The 20,991-nt window shown below is 45.1% G+C and overlaps 1 protein-coding gene across 1 annotated transcript in view; it reads left to right on the forward strand.

The window, feature by feature from the left end:
• The window catches only part of SYN3 (synapsin III), a 445,616-nt gene that overhangs the window by 138,539 nt on the left and 286,086 nt on the right, over positions 1 to 20,991 (forward strand). The window contains exons 5-6 of the mRNA XM_025882043.2: positions 16,015 to 16,171; positions 19,375 to 19,464. Coding sequence (XP_025737828.2) covers positions 16,015 to 16,171; positions 19,375 to 19,464 — 247 coding nt within the window. The remainder of the gene's footprint in view (positions 1 to 16,014; positions 16,172 to 19,374; positions 19,465 to 20,991) is intronic.

Consider the following 20,991-nt stretch of genomic DNA (forward strand, 5'->3'; position numbering starts at 1 on the left):
GAGCTCCCCAGGTGATTCCAACGTGCTGCCAAGATGGAGGGCCCCTACGCTAGAAGGAAGAAGCCAAATTGCAGAAGGTTGATTTGGCAACTGCCAAACCAGCAGAGTCACAGTTTGAGACGCAATGGGTAAAGCACAGATGGCTTCCTCGAAAGCTGCTTCTACCCTCTACATCTTTGATGGGCATGTGAGCAGAGCTGGGAGCAGCCAAGATCCTGTCTTAAGAAGTTCCTGTGCACAGCGAAAGGTGCAGCTGGAAGCATTTATGCTGGAAACCCTGACTGGGTGATAGTCCTAAAAAGTATTGCCATATGTCTCCAGCAGGGAGGGCAAGGCCCACGTTTGTTCCCTCCACCCTCCACAGTCTCCCCTCCATCAGCTGCTCAGTCTTCACCTGTGGGAGCCCCTAGAGTGGCTCCGTTTATTTAAACAACTTTATGGAGCATCTAGGTTTCTTGCAATAGGCCAGGCCCTGGAAATACAGATATAAATCCAACATCACCTTTTCCCTGACGGAGTTCACAGCCCAGAGGGAGAAACAGGACATAAATCTACAGCTAGGTTGTGGTATGATAAGGGCCATGAGAATAGTACAGAGGAGAGAGATCTTAGAGGAGGCGGGTGAGGAGGGGGCTTGAGGAGGTTCCAGAAGGCTTCTGAAAAGGAAGTTGCAACAACACGGAGGATTTTTTTTCTTTTTCTTTTGAAATATCCATATATATTTTTTAAAGTTTGGAATAATTTTAAACATGTACAGTTGAACACATCAATTTAACAAATATTCACATTTTGCCATGCTTACTTCAGAGCCTTTATTTTTAATTTTTTTAGATTAACTTATAATGTGTTATTTGTTTCAGGGGAGGGGTACATGTCTGTGATTCATCAGTCTTATATAATACCCAGTGCTCATTACAACACATACCCTCCCCAATGTCCATCACCCAGTTACCCCCATCCCCCCACCCCCCTCCACCCCAGTAGCCCTCAGTTTGTTTCCTGAGATTAAGAGTCTCTTACTGTTAATCTCCTTCTCTGGTTTCATCTTGTTTCATTTTTTCCTCTCTTCCCCTATGATCCTCTGCCTTGTTTCTTAAATTGCACGTATCAGTGAGATCATATGATAATTGTCTTTCTCTGATTGACTTATTTTGCTTAGCATAGTACCCTCTAGTTCCATCCACGTCATTGCAGATAGCAAGATTTCATTTTTTTTGATGGCTGCGTAATATACTTCGGAGCCCTTAAAAAAGCAGTTCTAAACTATTTCATGCATAGAAAAAGTACACAGAATACTATAACAAACACCCATATACTGAGGTGGTTGAGCTCCCATTCTAGAGCCAGGCTACCTGTCTCTACAGTGTGACATTAGGGAAGTTACTTAACCTCTCTGTGCCTCTGTCTTTTTTTTTTTTTAAACCAAACACCTACCTCAAAAGGTAATTGTCAGGATTAATTAAGGTAAATCTTTTTAAAAAGACAAAAGGTCCTCACACACACTATGTGCTTCATAAACACTGTTACCTGTTAGTTCATGACCGTGCTTATTGAATCTTAACGTTCTGCTGCATTTGTTTTAGATATTTTTTATAAATATCCTATTACACATACTTTTAAAGAACCCTCTGTACACTCCCCCCCCCCCTGCCCCGTTCTGACTGCTAAGATAGAATAAAGCCAGAGGTCAGCATGGGAAAGTCCACTGCCAGGCACAGGGCAGGGGAGCCCCAGGCTTCTAAGGAAACCCTTCAGTGTGGTCAGAAAGGAAGTTGACCTATGGGCAGGGGAGGAGACTGGAGAGATGTCCAGGGCACGTCAGGGAAGACACCTAGAGCTCAGACACTGTCCACGAACCCTACTTGGAAGCCCACTTCCCTTCATAGACCTCACATCCAACTCTCCCCTGCCAGGAAATCCTCAGGGTCTCTTTTAATGGCTCCCTTCAAAACATCAACAACAACAACAACAACAAAAAAACAAAAATAAAGAAACCTCACCCACACTTGCTCCCCAATCTGGAAAATTCTACCATGTATGGGCTACCTTTGAGAAAAGAGGGGAGACCCACAGGGGCAGCAGGAAGGGGGCTTAGCTTCCCTGAAGTCATTGCCACCTAGGTGCCCCGGAGGCAGGAAATGAGTGATTTAAGGCTGTAGCCCAGCCAGGAGCATTTAGCTTCCCTGCGCCCCAAGACGCTTGCACTGAGCAATTAGCTTGGGGAAGGAGTCTTCCTGGGAACTGTCTACCCCACCAGGTGGATATTCATGCTGAGTGAGCTGATAAGAGGGCCCCCTGACTGGTTTGATAGTTAACCTGACAGAAGCACATGTGTGGCTTGTCAGGCATGGATATTTGTGGGGAAGCCTTGGGTACAAGTATACACTACCGCCCAGCCTGGGTTGGAAATGTGTTCTCCCGTCACCTCCCAGCAGTACCATCATCTTTTATCTCAAAATGGGCTGTCCTCCATCCTCCCCTCCCCTCCACTTCTCCAGCATCCGTTCCAGCCACTGAGGAACAGCTGCTCTGAGGTCCGTCTCTCATCAGCTGCCTTATCTCCCTGATGAATAATGTTCCCCTTCCCTGAGCACCAGCCTGGCAGGAGGCCCGCCCCGCCTGGAGCAGGCCGCTGACAGCCCTTGGAGCCCAGGCAGCTGTCGGAGAGTGGGGTGGCTCCCTCGGCCCCCGCATGGGGTGAGGACTGACAAACCCCCCCCCGGCCTCACAGAGACATGCCACCCTGAGGCCCCGAGCCCCCCAGCCCGAGCAAGCAGCCGCTCACAGACTCAGCCATTCCAAGCACATCTCAGTCCCCAGTCACCGTTCTGGGTGCTGGGGAAAACACAGGCACATGGGGCCTTCAGGGGAGGGGCCTGTTTATGGGAGATGCAATTTGTACCTACTAGTACAAACCTCCATACTGCATGTTGAATCATTCCAGGTCTCGGTTTTCCACATCTGCAGAATGGGCTAATTGTAGTGTTGTAGAGATGGCTGTGGTTCTCTGCTCTGATCCCCTTTGCCAGCCAGTGCACCCACCCCCCAGCACTGCGAGTTGTACCTCTGGCTTCTTCAGAGCCTTTGGCTGATGGGCTGATGGCAACCGTGTCCCTGAGATAAACCAAAGGCTAACTCCCTTTGTCACCTTCCCCTTTTGGTCAGGGGAGTTGGTAACTGAGTGATACTGGGGATGTAAAAACCCAGGCCTCTTTCCTCAGGGTGGGACAACTTCAGAGCCAGCCCTGTAGATCAGACCAAGACTGGGCTTTACGCACAACTACACCCCTTCCTGTCCTGCTTCCCTCACCCCCTCCCAGCTTTGCCTTAAGAGCACACCCTCCCTCCTGGAATCACAGCTTTTTGGAAGCTTGTTTTGGGCTTGGCTTCTAGGAGACCCAGCCCTAGATAAGTACCTACTTCACAGGGGCTTTATGTGAGGATTCGAAGAGATAAGGCTTGAAAAGCCCCTTGTAGGTGCCTGGCACTCGGCAAGTACTCAGTAGCTGGTAATCTTGATTCTTATGAACTACTGCTACGTGACAGAATGTCACAAGGTAACTCGGACAGACAGAGAGGTGGGTGTTGAAAGCCTTGGTTCCGAGTCTGGAATTGGAGGCAGTTACCCAAGGAAAGGGCCTTTGGAGGTCACGTAGCCCAACTTTCTTTGTCCTAGTGAGGAAACTGAGGCCCAGAGAGAAGTAGCAGTCTCAAGAGACCCACGGCAAGTCAGGGGCAGAGCTGGACTAGCTGATGTCCTTGCTTTTTTCCCCTCACTCTGCCTGCCATTTTGGCATCTTCAGATCCTCTTTTTCCTGCTAGTTGTTGAAGTGTTGTTGACTTCAGATGGTCTAGGACCCTGAGAAGTGAGGCCAGAGCACACTCCTTTTCCTTGTGGATCTCTAGAGCACCTACTGTGTACTGGACACTTGCTAGGCACTCAGGGAAGGAGCCACAAACATATATATCAACCCCTAGTTGTTACAGAGAGCTTCACCATTTTCATAGTGTGTGTGTGGGTGTGTGTGGGTGTTGGTTAGTAATGATGGCTTTCCCAAGAAGTGAATAATACCAGCCCATTCTACAAGGGAAGTATTATTTTTTTAATTTTTTATTGTTATGTTAATCACCATCCATTACATCATTAGTTTTGGATGTAGTATTCCATGATTCATTGTTTGCGTATAACACCCAGTGCTCCACACAGAATGTGCCCTCTTTAATACCCGTCACCAGGCTAACCCATCGCCCCCCCCCTCCCCTCTAGAACCCTCAGTTTGTTTTTCAGAGTCCATCATCTCTCATGGTTCGTCTCCCCCTCCGATTTCCCCCCTTCATTCTTCCCCTCCTGCTATCTTCTTCTTTTTTTTTCTTAATATATATCGCATTATTTGTTTCAGAAGTACAGATCTGTGATTCAACAGTCTTGCACAATTCACAGCACTCGCCATAGCACATACCCTCCCCAATGTCTATCACCCAGCCACCCCATCCCTCCCACCCCCCACCACTCCAGCAACCCTCAGTTTGTTTCCTGAGATTAAGAATTCCTCATATCCACGTCGTTGCAAATGGCAAGATCTCATTCCTTTTGATGGCTGCATAATATTCCATTGTGTATATATACCACATCTTCTTTATCCATTCATCTGTCGATGGACATCTTGGCTCTTTCCACAGTTTGGCTATTGTGGACATTGCTACTATAAACATTGGGGTGCACGTACCCCTTCGAATCCCTACATTTGTATCTTTGTGGTAAATACAGGGGAAGTATTATTAAGAGCAAGCTTTTAAAGACCATTATGAGCAGGCAAGTGGGCAAGGGTATTTCTGGACTTACTGTGTTTCCATATTAAACACAGGAATATTCTTAATTTCCACAATGCTCTCTCTGAATGGTCCTTTGATATCCCATTCATTTTCCCCAAGTCTGTACAAAGTTTCAAACATGAGACAGATTTTGGCTTCTGGGGGACAGCTGTGGTCCCATGTGACTGGAGTATAGAGCATATCCTGGGGGATGGCCCCAGTGGAACTCAAGAAGTAGACCAAAACCAAACTGGATGCAAGACTTTGTGTATCATTAACAAGTATTTGGGCTTCGATCTGCAAACGGTGGGCAGCGTCCAAAACCCTCTGTCCAGGAGAGTGACATGTTCAGATGTGGGTCTTACAAAGATCTCTCTGGGCACTGTGAAGAGGAGACTTGGGGTCGAGGCAAGACCTCTGTGCCCAGAAGAGGACACCCTCGAACAGGTCAGGAGTTAAGTAGGAGGCCACAACTTGTGAGCTGTCAGAAGACATCATATGGATAATTTCCACATGACTAAGACACAACTGAGGGTGATGGGAATGGAGGAGGAGAGATCACTGAGGAAGTGGGGTTTGAGTTGAGGGAGTCTTTGGGAGGCAGCTTCCTAAGCATGGAGAGTAGCATGGACAGAGCGCATCGTGAGCGGATAGAAGATGAATGTCGAAGGCAGCAGAGCCAGGGTCCAGGCAGAGGAGATGCAGCTAAGAGGAGACCCACACTGCTTTCTGGGGAGCACTGAATGCCAGGTGAAGAAGTAAGAACTCCCACCTGTAGGCAGGAGAGGCTCCCGGAGGGTTTAGAGCAGCAGATAGCATGAAGAAAGCAGGATTTGAAGATCAGTCCAGGAGTGAAATGCAGAAGAGGTTGGTGAAGAGGTTGGAGTTAGCTCCCCAAGTTGCAGATCATGCACTGACCATTTCCAGTCCACATGCCCTGTCCAGACAAGTTGGGTTTGCCCACCCAATGTGGTCCAGGACTTTTAAAAACGGGAGATTTCGTGCAAAAGATCTCCTAAAAGGCAAGTTTCTGGCTTCATTTGAAAAACAGAGGGTTTGGTAAAACCAGACCCAAGTATTTCCACATGGCCACTGTCTGCTGGAGTTGGATCGCCATGGTCCCCTTTAGGTGCAGGTTTGAGTTCCATGAGAGTTTTCCCATAGAAATCCTGCTTTATTAATTTTTGGTGCCAGTTTGCATGGTGATTTTTAAAACTTCTTTTGAATGAGTCATCAACATTTAAGTTTTTGAGGATTTCATACAAATATCCAGATTTGGGCTTCAACAAAAAGTCTTTAGGGCCACCTGGGACCTCATTCCTACGTGGCCATAACATCTGGGGCTCAGACCATTCTCCCATTCACCAGCCCCACCCACTCCCCCTTGCTCTCTACAGAGTCCTGCGTTAGCTGCCATTTATCAAAGAGGTTATGCTTGCCTACAGAAGTATGAAATGTTTCTTGTACTTGAGTCATTATCAAAAGTGGGAAAATGAAAGATGGAGCAAGGTGTGTGCCAAAAAGGCCAGAGAGTGCATTGTGGAAATTAAGAATATTTCTATTTGTTTACTATGGAAACAGAGAGTACTGAAGATCTACTAGAAAAGGCTAGCCCACTTCATCCAGCCCTGGGGTCACCTGCTTGGGCCCTGTAGCATTTAGCTTGGGAGTCCCTGGGGTAGAGGCAGGAAAATTGAGTAACACTCAGCAGTCTGGATTCTGAGCTGGGTTCTGTGCTACAGAGAGGAATAAGATAAGGGACTGTGACCCCAGGGACTAGGAGCTGAGGGTCTATTGAGGTGTCCTGGGAATGAGGCAATGGGAGGGAAATGAGAGTAAGAGGGGGGACACTTCTGGAGGGGAGAATCAGCAACATTGGTGACTCTTTACACAGTTGGTATCAGAGAGAATTGCAGGTGGCTTCAGGGTGACAGATACTGGGCTCCCGGGAGCATGGTGGGTAAGAGAAGTCAAGAGATCCACTTTGAAGGAGGCTGATAACTTGGGCCCCGGGCACAGGGAGTTTGAAATACTGAGTTTTCAGATGGGTGGACAGTGCTGATTGCTTGGTGGTTATGCACATTGGCTTTGAATCACTTGAGTCTCACGTGAACCTTGTTCTTGCTTTGCTTAATCTCTCCATGCCTTAGTTCCTTGAAAATACTCCTCTCCATGCAGGATCATGGTGAGGATTAAAGATAGCATAATTAAAAGCTTAAAAATGACTCCTGGCACAGAGGAAGTGCTCTGAAAACCTGAGTCATTTTCACTATTGCCTTTGAGGACAAGGTGGAAAACCTCCAGAACAGAGATGATTCCATAGGCAAAGAACCAACAGGGGGGCTTGGAGAAGAGCCACAGGAAGGGAGAAAATGGTGAAGTGAGGAGCCAGGAAGAAGCAGCTGGGAAACAAGGGAAGAGGGTGTCATTGAGGCAGGGAGGAAGGGTTTGGGAGGGGAAGACAATGATCATGCTACAGAGGCATGGAGGAGCTTTACAGCAGGGGTTCACCACTGGGGGAAATTTGACTCCCAGAGGACTCTTGACAATGTCTCCAGACATTTTTGGTTCTCACAACTGGGCGTGGGGGTGCTATTGCATCTAGTGGGTAGCGACCAGTGATGTTCCTGACACCATGCAATGCACAGGACAGCCCCCCACAACAAAGAATTATCCAGCTCTAAATATCAATAATGCTGAGATTGGGAAACCCTTCTCTAGAGCCAGGAGGCTATCAGATTTGACTCATGGTCACACCACCAACAGATGTGTGACCTTGGCGAGTTTCTTAACCACTCTGTGCCTCAAGTTTCCTTATCTGGAAAATGGGGATGATAACACCTGCTGTCAGATTTAATGAATGAAGATACACAGGGCTTGGAATAGAGGCTCATGGTATGTTAGTTTTTATTAGAAATCAGGGAAAGTGAGGGCATAACAGAGGCCGTCGCATCTTGGTTTGGCATTTTGGAGTGACCTCATTGTGATTTCATAGAGGTGGAGAGGAAGCTGAGCCAGATGCAGAGGGTTGTGGAGATGGGTACATGGGAACTGGGGCTAGCAGGCATAGACTGCCCTGTCCAACAGTTGTAGCAATGGAAGGAAGAAGAGGCTAATTATATGGCCACCAAGCCAAGTAGAAGGGCTTGCTTCACATTCATTTATTTATCGATGCCAACCTAAAGTTTTGGTTAATGCCCGAACCGTATTATAGTTGACCCTTGAACATAGCAGGTGTTAGGGGTGCTGATCCCCTGCCAGTCAAAAATCTGTATATAACTTCTGACTCCCCAAAAACTTAAGTACTGATAGGCTCCTATTGACCAGAAGCCTTACCAATAATATAAACAGTCAATTAACACCTACTCTGTGTGTTATGTGTATTCTATACTGTATTCTTATAATAAAGTAGGTTAGAGAAAAAAAAATGTTATTAAAGAAATCCTAAGGAGGAGAAAATATATTTACATTATTGTACTGTATTTACTTAAAAAAATCTGTGAATAAGTGGACCTGAGCAGTTCAAACCCATGCTGTTCAAGGGTCAACTTGGTCAATGGAAATTTTCAAAACAAAACAAAAAAAATCACCTGCAGCCTCACCACCTTAACAAATTAGGAATTTTCCATCTCCTCTTCCAGGACCATCATTTTTACTGTGTTCCCTTTTCTATTGTTCTATGTCACATGAAATTTCCCATAAGCATTTTCCGTGATATTACATCATTGTTATAGTTATCATTTTTTTTCCAAAATAAAGATAACCTCATTGTTTTTTCCTGGTTGTAAAAAATGCTCTGTGCTCTCCCCTTTTTTGAATGTAGATAGCACCAAAAAGTCTGAAGAAGAATATAATAACCGTCATTTTCCATCCCATCCTTCAGAGATAACCAGATTAGCATTTTGGTAAACATCCTTCCAAATGAATCTCCATGTATTTATTGATGAGTTGATTGTAATTCTTTCATGTAAATATGAACATTCCTTAACCCTCAGTTCATTTTCGGCCTTAAATCGGAAGTTTCTTATTGTTGGGGTTGGGGTTCTTGTCTCGGGAAGTGGGGAGGCAGCTGTGGGTGGCCACACACAAGAGCAAAGGAAGGTGGGAAGCTCTAAAAGCGGCTAGAAGGAGGAAATGCTGGCTAGATGGGCAGTGTACCCATGTCCACAGGCTGCTGTGGCCAAGCACCACATGCTGGGTGACTCAAGCAAGAGAAATGTAGTCTCGCACAGTTCTGGAGGCTGCAAGTCTGTGATCAAGGCGTGGGCAAGGCCATGCTCCCTTCTCAAGGATGCAGGTGAGGGTCCTTCCTGGCCTCCTCACAGCTTCTCGTGGTTGCCAGCCATTCTTGGCATTCCTTGGGGTGGAGACATATCACTCCCAATCTTTGATTCCTTTGTCACATGGCATTCTACTCTTCCTGTGCGTCTATGCCCAAATTTCCCTTTTCTTCTAAAGACACCAGTCATGGGATGAGGGCCCAGTCTGCTCCAGTATGACCTCATCTTGACTTGATTAAATCTGCAAAGACCTATTTCCAAAAAGGTCACATTCACCGGTAACAGGAAGTAGGACTTCATTGTATCTTTTTGGGGGACACAGTGCAATTCATAACATGTGGGATCCCCAGAGTGATAGAGGAGGAGGATGGGGAAGGATAGAGCAGTGTAGACCCCTTCTCTGAAATGAAAGGAAACGAAGAGGCCAGGACAGAGAGACGGAGATTCTTGAGGCTTAAGAAGGGAGATGGGGAAGCCTCCTTCCTCCAGCAAGTCGCGTCTGTGTTTTATTAAGCTCCTGATGGTTCACAAAGGGGCCCCGGAATTCATCAGAGAGCCCGGCCGTCCATACACCCCATGGGGTCCCTTCCCCACCGCCGTCATGCCGTGTAGCTAGCAGCTGCCGTGAGGGCCCCACAGGCCTCACTGCAGCATCCTGTTGTCCTCTCCTTGCCAGACTCTTGGTTGGCTGCCACCTAATTTCTTTTCAGCCTGGACTAATTTCTTGCAGTCCTCAGGCTGGCAGAAAGCATCCCTAATTCCCAAAGCCCTTCCATATGGCCCTCCATCTGCAAAGTGTGCACAATCTCCTCTGCTCTGTCCTTGTTGCAGGACAGTGGTCCATAAGCCTTTGGGAGCATGGAGACCATTGCAGTGTTTTGATCTTCTCCCTTCTTCTCAGGACACCTGTTTTTGCTGGTGTGCTCAGTTCTCTTGGTCTCCTTTCTCCAGATTCTGTACCCAAGGTTGAATTTTCAGACAATGGAGGGGGATGGAGAGGGATCGAGGAGTGTGGAGACGCTTCAGAGGAAACCAGAAGCCTCTCTGCTGGTGGACACCAATGTCAGAAAGTCTGGAGCCTTCCCAGGAATGGCTGGGGTCAGAACTGGGTGTGATAGGTCAGTATGTGACCAAAATCAGCAGCATCACCACCCGTTGTCATTCTGACTCTTGGGGAACAAGGGACCATTACAAAATTGCAGTCAAGTGGCTAAGAATAATGAGGCTTCAGCTTATTAAGTCCCAGGCAAAGCCTAGTCAAGATCTGTTCTTGCCACCACAGGCTTCTGCATATTTTAGGGAATCATTACACTTCTCTGATGTTTAAAAGTCACTCAGCCTTTGGCCCCCTGCCTCTTGACACTGCCTGAAGCACCCTGTAATCTCCAGGTACTGCCTCACCTGTCCCATCTCTACCATTTAATTATATGTTGTCCTTGATTTCCTCTCCAATGCTGACATACACTTCTGAGAAAGATCTGGAATCAGGAACCCAAATAATATAGCTCATTTAAGTCTAAAAATGAAAGAACAAGAAAACCCAGGTATAGGCTCCAGCCAGGATGTGTGGTATTGAAGGCAGCCTTCTTGCCCAGGCGTGAAAGATGCAGGGCTTGGACCCAGTGGGACTATGGAGACGAGAAGGAAGGGGGCTCATGAGAGCCATTGGGACTTCTTACCCAGCCTCATCTCTTGCCATCACCTCATCAGACCTTAAACTCCAGCAATGTAACCAGTTGCAAACTTTGCCACTTCCTCCCAATATCAGTCAGAGCAAGAGTGATGGCAAGCAACTGACCCAATTCACCAGTGTAGACAACAAAGGGAACTTAATAAGTCATATAACTCAGAAGAAAAAGTTGGGTACAGGGACTGTTCCCTCTACCTGGAACATCTGCAAAACCTTGCCCACATGACAAACCCCTACTCTTCCTTCAAGACCCAAGCCTTCTGGTACACGCTGACCCACACCCACCCCCAGACAGAGTTGAGTATGTCTTTCTTTGGTCCACCTTTGTACCTTGTACTTGCTTCTATTATTTCACTTACTTACTGGTGCACTTTGTGAGTCCTAGTCCTTTAGAATTGCACCCAACTCCTCTTGGATTGGGCTTGTCCTGAAAACAGGGGTCATGTCCCTGTCATCTCAGGGTCTCCAGCCCCTACTAGGGTACTTGGCCCCCTGCCAGGGCCTGAGAATTGCTGGTGGCCACATCCTTGATATCAGGACTTGGCCATTCCCTGACTGGATAGAGAAGCTGGGGTGCTGGGTATGGAGGGAGGAACTTCATGCCACAGGTTGCCTGGCTCAAGTCACTAATTTTTCTGCATTCCTTGCAAATCCCTCATACCACAGGCTGTCAGGAAGGACCCTGTGCATTCTATGCAGCAGTGAATGGCAGCATTTGAATTGTAACACGTGCCTGGTTTGCCCAGATTTATCACTCATAGAAAGTGTTTATTTTTTCACATATTATACTTGATAATGTGAAGCGGTCATGGGTCCATCTTGAATTCCCTGGGGTTAAAACTTTCTTGATGATGCTAACATATCTCAGGAATACAGAGCATGTTCCCTTGTGAGGCAGCCCCTAGTTGTTAGGGACCACATGATACATCCTGGCAACCCTGGCTGTCAGCACCAGGTCTCTTCTCTAGGAGTACAAGTAAAGAGGTCCCTCCCTTTTCCAGTAGTCATTTCACTTCATGCCCATTCATTTATTCCCTCACTTACACATGTATTCATTAACTCGGTCATTCATTTAAAAACATGGGTATGGTCTATTTTGTTCAAGACAGGCAGGTGTTCTGTTCTCATTGAGCTGTCATCTTTAGAGGGAAGAGACAGACAATAAAAAACTAAACCGATAAACAGGAGAAATAAAATTGCCACAAGAATTGCGAAGAAAGGAAAATAGGGCAATATGGGGCTTAGGGCAAATTTCAGTAGAGTGAGCAGGACAGGTATCTTTGTGGAAATGAACCCAAGCTGATGAGTGAGTGATGAGAACGAGGCCCCCTGGGCACCATTTGGGGAAGAGTGTCCAAGGAGAGAGTTAGAGGAAGAGACAGTGTCACTGTGGCTCAGTGAAGGTGAGGGAAGGAGAAAGGTAGAAAGTGAGGGTGGAGAGGTGGCAGGGGTCCTGCTGCCATGGTAAGGAGCCTAGAATCTGCTGTCAGAAAGAGGAAGCCTTCAGAGGGCTTTTAAGCAGGGAAGGGCTGTATAATTTTGAAAGAACTCTTTGAATACAGCATCTTGAGGTAGATTTCCAAATCCTTAAAGACAAAGAGGAGAGACCACTACTGTTATTTCAAAGAATCAGAAAGATTCCAATTTAGAGATGAGTTCTAGAAGTCCTGGAGAGAAAGCACATCATATCTGGGACTGGAATGGGGCCATCCCAGGACATGCCCTCAGATACTCCTCTTAGAAGATGATCTTGGAAGGGCACCCTCTTTTTCTAGATAGCCAGATTACCCCCCCGCCCCAGGCTGTCTTTCTTATGAGTTCTCCACAAACAGTGAAAAACTGGCAGACTAGCCAGCATGAGATCTTTGATTATTTCCTCCTGGGGCAAAGTGGAGTTACCCCCAGTGAGACATCAGGTTTCCCCCTGCTGTTGTCTGTGGGGGAGCCACCCTGCTGGGAGTAAGGAGTATCTCATTGTGAGAATCAGGGCCCCAGAGGACCCTCTGATCATCAAAGCAGAGAGAAATCAAAAGGGAAAGACTGATAGATTTGACTAGGAGGGAATGGAAAATGTGTTTATATGTTTTTTTGAAAATGCACAGCCATAAAAAAAGGGGGGGCAAGCAAACAACCAGTAAAAATATTGCCACACAGGACAATGTGATAAAGATAAAGGGCAGCATCCTATACACAGAGCTCTGTGAGCAGACTTTTACAGAAAAGAAAAGAAAAGAAAAGAAAAGAAAAAAGAAAAGAAAATGCACACCATTAATGAAAGTACTCAAACTCACTAAAGTCACAGAAATGCAAACTAAAACAGCAGTGGGGATACAGGGTATCTTAGGGGAAGTTGCTTATAAAGAATGTATTTTTCAAAAACTGCTGTGCTGGTGAAGCTGTAGTGATATGGACGCTGACATGTGCAACTGGTGGCCTTTAGAAAGAGGGGCATGTTTGGGTACTTAAAAAAAATTCATACCCCTTAAGCCAGTAATCCCACTTCTTAAAATCTATCATAAGGAAATAGTTAAAAAGGAAGGCATTGATTTGTGTGCAAACATGTACATGTGTGAAGTTTTGGAAACAATCTACTTGATAATAGTGGTTGATAAGTTGACTTCATTATGGTATATCCATTCATAGACTGTTAGGTGGCTGTTAGAAATGATATTTTTGAAGATATGTTGTTATTAGAAGAAATGCTCATACTATGATATGTGGAAAATAGAAAAATAATAATTAATAGCATGAAATCAGTTATGAGTATGAATGCATATTATGTACATTAAAAATAGATAAGTGGATTGTAGTGTACATATAAGGAGACACATAAAAGGTTATTAGGGATTTTCTCTGAGTTGAGAATTACAGGTAACTTTGTTTACTTCTTTGTGTTTTCGACGCTTTTTTTCTTTTACACAATGAACATATATTACTTTTAAAATCATATAAAAGCAAGGAGTGGATATATTTTGTGAGTGCTGTCTATTGTCATCAGATCCCTGTTAGAAACACACCACTCGCCCCTTCCTCCCTTCCTTCTCTATTGCTGTAAGACCCAGTGAAGTGAAACACAAAGAGCAGGAAAGCCAGAGGAGAGACCTGGGTATGACCTACTGTTCTGACATGGTTTTGCCTGGGACACATCACTGTCTTGCTATGGGCTCATGTGACCTAGGACACATCACTGCCTTTCTGTAGGCCTGTTTCCCCATCTGTAAAATACATTAGTTGGATTGGTTCAGCTCTTAAAATGCAATAAGGATATAGACATAATAATTCCAAGCTTCTAACCCAACTCTGAGCCTAACTACAGAGTGACGTGATTGACCATTTCCATGAGCACAATGTCAGCCATACCTAAGATGTCACCATCCACCTAGCTCCCCTAGGATGAGTTACAACTCCATGAGGGAAGCTTTTGCCATTTCCTCTAGGGATGAGGGGGTGATGTTCATGTACATCATTTGTTCCTTCAACATGTACTTATTACACCTCTGCTCCCCTGGCACCAGGCCCTGGGGTGTACAAGGAGACCCAAGCTCAGAACAATTTGAGAAGTGTCTGCACCTGCAGCTCATTCTTTCCTTCTGTCTCCACTAATCGGGGGTGAGTCCTTTCCATTTGACAGTTAATTTTAACTTAAATTTGAATTATTTTAAAGAGAAACAGTTTATTGGAAGCTAAGTGTCTAACTCTGGATGAGCCAAGTGGATCATACCATTTTAATTGTAAACCACCTACACAATGTGAAGCTGATTTTCTTGTGTGACCTAGAAGTGAGGAATCTCGAAATAGATTGATCCTTGGCAGTGCAAGTAAAACAGTGTGTGAATTCACCTGGAGTCATGTGATGGAAGGAAGAGTATATGGACTTGGAGTGAGATCACCTGAGTTCACACATGCCTCTCCTACTTCCCAGCTTTGTGACTTGGGGGAAGTTCCTAACTTCTCTGAGCTGCATGTTCCCACCTACAAAGTGGGGAAATAGTCCTGACCTTACCCAGGTCTGCTTGTGAACACTAATCAGGATCATGTCTCCAAAGGGTCCCAGCAAAGAGCCTACCATGTTCTTGGCCATCACATTAATGTTCTTGCTGCTTTCCAGAGGTTGCCACTTGAAAGGGATGAGACCTGTTTGAAATATACAGGTTATATATGAATGTATACATATTATGTATATATGTAAGTATATATACAAACCATGCTACGTGGTAGTTGAGAACTAGGGCCATGAGGCTACACGTATCTGACCCTGCCGTGTACTTGCAGCATGTCTTTTTGAGCAAGTGACTTAATCTTAGGTGAGCTTCAGGGTGCTGTTGACACAAAATGAACACATTTTGGAATTTCTTAAAAAAAGAGAGAGAGAGAGTTATTCAAGCCCAAGTTAGGACAGGGCCAGGATGCACGGTCTTCACAAAGAAGAGAGTGTTCTGGTACGGGAACATTTGATGTAGGTTTATATACATATTTTGCATAAAAAGTTGCAAATTATTAGACAAAGAACATTTCAGAAAGTTGCAGGCCTTATCTTAAGTTTCTAATATTTGCAAGGCTGTATGACTTGAGTCTTATGGGAACCATGGAAATTTCTTACTTTTTCTTATCTTTTGTGTTCAGAATGATCCTTTTTGGTTATTTTCTTTAACAAAGCAGAAGTACACCACGTGTGCTTGGGGCAGACATAGAGCCCATGCTCTGAGGTTTTGCTGGGTCATTTTGACCTTGGTAAATGTTGGAGTATAGCTTCCCTGGGAGCCGAGGAGCAGGGCCCACAAACATTAAAAGTTGGAAATTTCCTTTATCAGTGCTCCTCTGTAAAATGGAGTTGCCGGCAGCATTGCCCACATCCTTGGGCAGTTAGGAGGATTCAGTAAGGTAGTAGGTGTTGCCTAATAAAAATGGAGGTGGATTTACTGAGTTATCTCATACATTTTCCTCTGATTGTAAATGAGTATTTGTTCAATGTAGAAAAATCTAAAAAACACCTAAAAAATAAAATGAATAAAATATGAGTTGTTTTCAGCCCCTTTATTTTGTAGCTGCTGTTTATTTGCATCCAACTGTCCCCATCCACACTCCCCCACCCCATCCCCATTCTGAACTGAGGGCCCCTGGCTGGCGGCACCCATGCCAGGTCAGTGCTATCCCTGTAGACTGTGGCCCGATGCCCTGGAGTTTCAGCAATGCCACATGTAGTAACACTGCTGCCGACCCCTCTCTTTGCAGATCCTTCAAGCCAGACTTCATCCTAGTCCGTCAGCATGCCTACAGCATGGCTCTGGGTGAAGATTACCGAAGCCTGGTCATCGGTCTCCAGTACGGAGGGTTGCCTGCTGTCAACTCCCTCTACTCTGTCTATAACTTCTGCAGCAAGCCCTGGGTGGTAGGTGATGGGCCAGGCTGACCTAAAGTGAAGTGGGCAGTGGGTGGCCTCCCAGCCCTGAAATGGGCCCATCCTCCGGCATGGAGGCCTCAGTAATGGGTCTTTCTTAAGCACTGAATAACGAATACCATATAACAATATAGTATGAACATATTATGATATAGTGTTATCTTATAATAACATTAGTGTAAGAGGGGTACTATACTATTCTTACTTACATTAAATTATATCATTTTTGTTAACAGTGGGCACTGTTTTGAGCACTTACTATGTACCAGAAAATCGTGCTGCCTGGTGCTCAAACTATTGCTATCATGTGAAGTGGACATCATTACTCCATTTGACAGAAAAAGAAGCTCAACTTCAGAGTAGCTAAAGAACTCACCCAGGGTCATATAGACTGTATTAGGGGTGAAACCAGAACTTGAAGCCGTATCTCCCCAAACCCCAAGACTTGATTTTCCCTGTTTTATATTCATTAATTTCATTCATCCCTTGATTCATTTGAGTCTCCATTCAAATGTTACCTGTAAGAGAGGGTTTTCCTAGGATACCCCCATTCCCCCCAATACTCTCAATTCCCTTAGCCGGCTTTATTTTTCCCCCAATACTTATCTCCATCTAGAATGATATATTTATCCATTCTTTTGCATATTATCTGTCTTCCCTACTGGACGTAATTCATTCATGCAACAAATAATTTATTCAGCACCTGCTATGTTCCAGGCACTGTTCTAAGTTGGAACATGGCAGTGAGCAGATCAGACCAAAGTCCCTGACCCATTCATCTTATATTCTAGTGAGCAGGGGCACATGCTGTATATTAATAAATATGCCAAATATGTAATACGTAATATAAGTGCCAAGAGAGAAGATAAAGCAAGGAAGGGAGATAGGAAATGTGGAGGCTGGGGATATATACAATGTGCTCTCTGGAGCTCTAGCTATCTTGTCTCTTGTTTCCCTCTGCTTGGTCTCTTGGTGGTAGGACAATGGTTGAGAACATGGGCAATGGAGCCAGATTGACTAGTTCTAGAAGCCTCAGTTTATGACCTGTGTCATCTTGAGCAACTTGCTTAACCTCTCTGAGTTTATTTTCCATATTTGTAAAATGATGATAATAATAGGGTCATCCTGGTAGGGTTATGAGTGAATACATTTGGCTGGCACTAAGTATATACTCAATACATGGTGACAATTATTATATTCATTCAGTAAATATTGAGTGCCATCAAGGTCTTTGCAGAGTTGGCACTCAATATTTATTGAATGAATATATACATTAGTTTAGTAGATATGGATAGTTTTTAACCACTATTATCACACCTCTGGTCTCTTTCTCATTCTACCCTGAGATTTTTTGTCTATGGCATCCCAGATTTGATGCCACTATCTGGAAAGGGTCTTAGATAGTATTAGCCCACCCCCCTTGTCTTTCCACACAGACATCATGATGGCAGCAGCTAACATTCATCAGCACTGTGTGCTGTGCTGAGCTCTTAATGTACATATTGTATTTGATCTTCAGAACCCCCCTGACAAGTACGTATTGCTAACATCTCCATTGTACAGATGAGGAAACTGGAGGTGGGCATCTCCAAAACTCGTGTGCTTGATCATAGACTTACTCTCTCAATCTCTGGACTTCAACATCCTTATCTGTAAACTGAGGAATCCCCCATCATTTCCCATATTTCTGAGGTTCCTCAGACCCTCTAAGTGGATTCCATGTAGCACCACACCTTCAGACTGTACCCCAAGAGTTTGCAGACCAGTTCTAGCATGATGCAAAAAGTTCTTAAGTTACCGTTCTCTCTGTCTGAGCCGTTAGTGTTGAGTTACTCCCAAGTCAGTCTGGTGCAAAACTTAGCACCCCTTCTAACCATTGGGCCACAAATTGTAGCTTACTCCTTCTTCCTGATCAGAATTTACCCTGCCCTTTCCACTTCCACCAGGAGTTCCCTTTTGCTTTCTGGGTAAATTCTAAGCTCCTTGTTCCAGCCTTTAAGGCTCCCAGTGGTCTGTCACAGATCACCCCCTGTCAGCTTCTCTCACTGTCCCCTGTACTCAAGGCCACAGCTCTGACAGCCACTGAGTGTCTCCAGGGCACTAATCTCACTGCACACCTAGACTACCCTTCCATCTTTTCTTGTGTCATCTTCTCCAAGCACAAAGTGAGCTCCCAGGGGTGCTAAGTGGTGTGGGGTAATGGAGGGGAATGTAAGTCCAAGGCCTGCCTCCCAGGAGCTTACCCGCCAGCTCTGGAGATGGTAGCTATCTCTATGGCAAAACAAGACTGTGCTGAAGCAAGAGGAGCCAGGTGTGAAAGGGACGCAGCTCGAGCAGTTGGAAATGAGTGTGGTTGTAAAAGCAGAAAAAATAGAGTTGACCCTTGAACAGTGCAGGCGTTGGGGTGCCAACACCCTGTGCAGTTGAAAATCTGTATATAACGTTTTACTCCCCCAGAACCTAACTACTGATAACCTACTGTCGACTGGAAGCTTTACTAATAACATAAATAATTAAACATAATTTCATATGTTATATGTATTATATGTTATTTTCTTACAATAAAGCAATCTAAGGAAAAGAAAATGTTAAGAAAATCATAAGGAAGAGAAAATACATTTATAGCACTGGACTGTATTTACTAGAAAGAATCTGCATATAAGTGTACCTGTGCAATTCAAATCCATGTTGTTCAACATGTTAGCTGGGATCTAACATTCAAGTGCTCCTAGGGACCAGGCGCAGCTTTTCATACATTGTGTATTATTGGATCTCTTGTTTTTTCCATTTACAAATGGAATGACTTTCCAGGCTACACAGTTAGTAAGTAGTGGAGAATTTGAATCCAGAGTCTATACCATAAACTGTTATGCTGTACTACCTCTCTAGTAAAAAAGGCTTTGCAGGCTGGGGACGTGGCATGAATGTGAGCAGGTAGTGCTTGTGTGAAATGTTGAGGGTGTAGTAAATGCTCATTAAATGTAATTGAGCTGAACTCAGTGGCCTGGCAGGAATGAAGAGTTGATGCAACCAGATAATTGTGAAGATTAATTTCCAGCCTAAGAATCTGGTTTTTATCTTGTAAACAGGGACTAGCTACTGCAGCTCAGCTAAGAATGGTCAGATACTTGAGACCTGGGACTGAGTGGGAGGTTCGCCACATTGATTGACCAATGCTCTTTCTTCTCTCCTAGTTCTCTCAACTCATTAAGATCTTCCATTCCCTGGGTCCTGAGAAGTTCCCACTTGTGGAACAAACATTTTTCCCCAACCATAAGCCAATGGTGAGTGCCCTTTTTTACTCTGATGATCTTCATGATATGGAATGAACACAGATGTCCATGTTTTCAATCCCTTTGAATGGAGGAGTGGGCTGAGGGTCCACTCTCTGACCACCTGGCCTCTAAGGAAGAGTTGTGATGTCTTATGGGAATGCCTGGCTTCCCTAGGGAAAGAGTCAACTCTTCAGGTAAAGTTTGAGGTAGCAGGGCAAATGACAAAGGTAGATGGCATTCCTTGGGACATTGGGAATTTTTAGCAAATCTGGGGACAACTTGAGCTGGCATTTTTGGAGCCAAAGGTTGATAATAAAGATAAAAGATGTTTCAAAGGTTGGAAGTTGTTTCCCTTGGGCTCTGGGCAGAACCTGGTTTCAACTCTTATTTCAATAAAAATAGTAATATTTTATTTGCGTTGATCATCAAAGGGCAGTTTCTTTGTATATTCTCTTTGCATTTTGACTTTTGTGTGTACCTGAGGTTGTCTCTGGGAAGTGGTTGGAGCTTAGCTTGGAGCACATGGTAGAGCCTCTCCTTTGGAGGACATCTGGGTGGGAAGGTTAATGTCTTTCTGAATAGGGTGGAGAGCTCTCTATCCCACAGCCAGAAGAAGTTGGGTGGAAGAGTTCTGCGCAGCCAGAGATAGCCTGTGATGTGTCTGCTTGTGTGGTTGGTGGTCTTCTTAAACTGGTCAAAGGAATGCAGGACCGTGGCCCCATGCTTGCCACATAAGCAATGTGAATTTTGGGGAACAGGGTAGTTAATAGGGTATCCAAATGTCTCAGCTGGAGACTGCAGCCTGGTTTTAGAATCCCAAGCTCAGGCTGCTGACCTGGAGGATTCTGTTTGGAGACATTGGTGGGTAGGACTGCAGGCTCCAAGGAAGAGCAGTCTAAACAAGCAGAGAGGTTTCCTTTGATTATCTTTCCCTTATATCTGATCTGGTAAGAGTCTTAGAATCCAGGATGTGCTGCTTGGAATAAGAAGGGTTTGTGGAACCTGGCATATTCCAACAAAGCATGAACACACTAGAGAAAAGTCAAGGTTTATCATCAAGCCAGAATGAGTTTGAATCATAGTCTGCCAGCATACTAGGTCTTGAGCAATGAATTAACCCGAGTCTTGGGTTCCTCAGCTGGAAACTATGGAGGACAGTGGGGCAACCTCACTGGGTTGTTGAAGTTTAATATAATCATGTGTATAGAGTGCTATGCCTGACATATGATAGGTGATCAAAGTAGAGTAGCTTAGAATAGGGGCATTATACCCCAGAACATTGTCAACAATGGGATGAAAGTTGGGTGAGGGGTCTGCAGCCAGCCCAGCCCATTGAGGATGAGATCCAGCTGTAAGCTCTTGGAGGAGCCCACCAGTTAGTGGGACCTCCTGAGTTCCTGGCATTCCCAACTAGGCTGAGCCATGCTTGGAATTTCAGGCCAGCATTTGGCATCAGACACTGATGTTTGCAGCCTGCCCCTCTCACTTCCATGGGGTGAGATTCTTAAGAAGAAAACAGGGAGGGCGCCTGGGTGG

The sequence above is a fragment of the Callorhinus ursinus genome, unplaced genomic scaffold (genome assembly GCF_003265705.2).
Source record: "Callorhinus ursinus isolate GAN/ISIS: 27379988/994484 unplaced genomic scaffold, GSC_fseal_2.0 scaffold14, whole genome shotgun sequence".
In the NCBI taxonomy this organism is placed as follows: domain Eukaryota; kingdom Metazoa; phylum Chordata; class Mammalia; order Carnivora; family Otariidae; genus Callorhinus; species Callorhinus ursinus.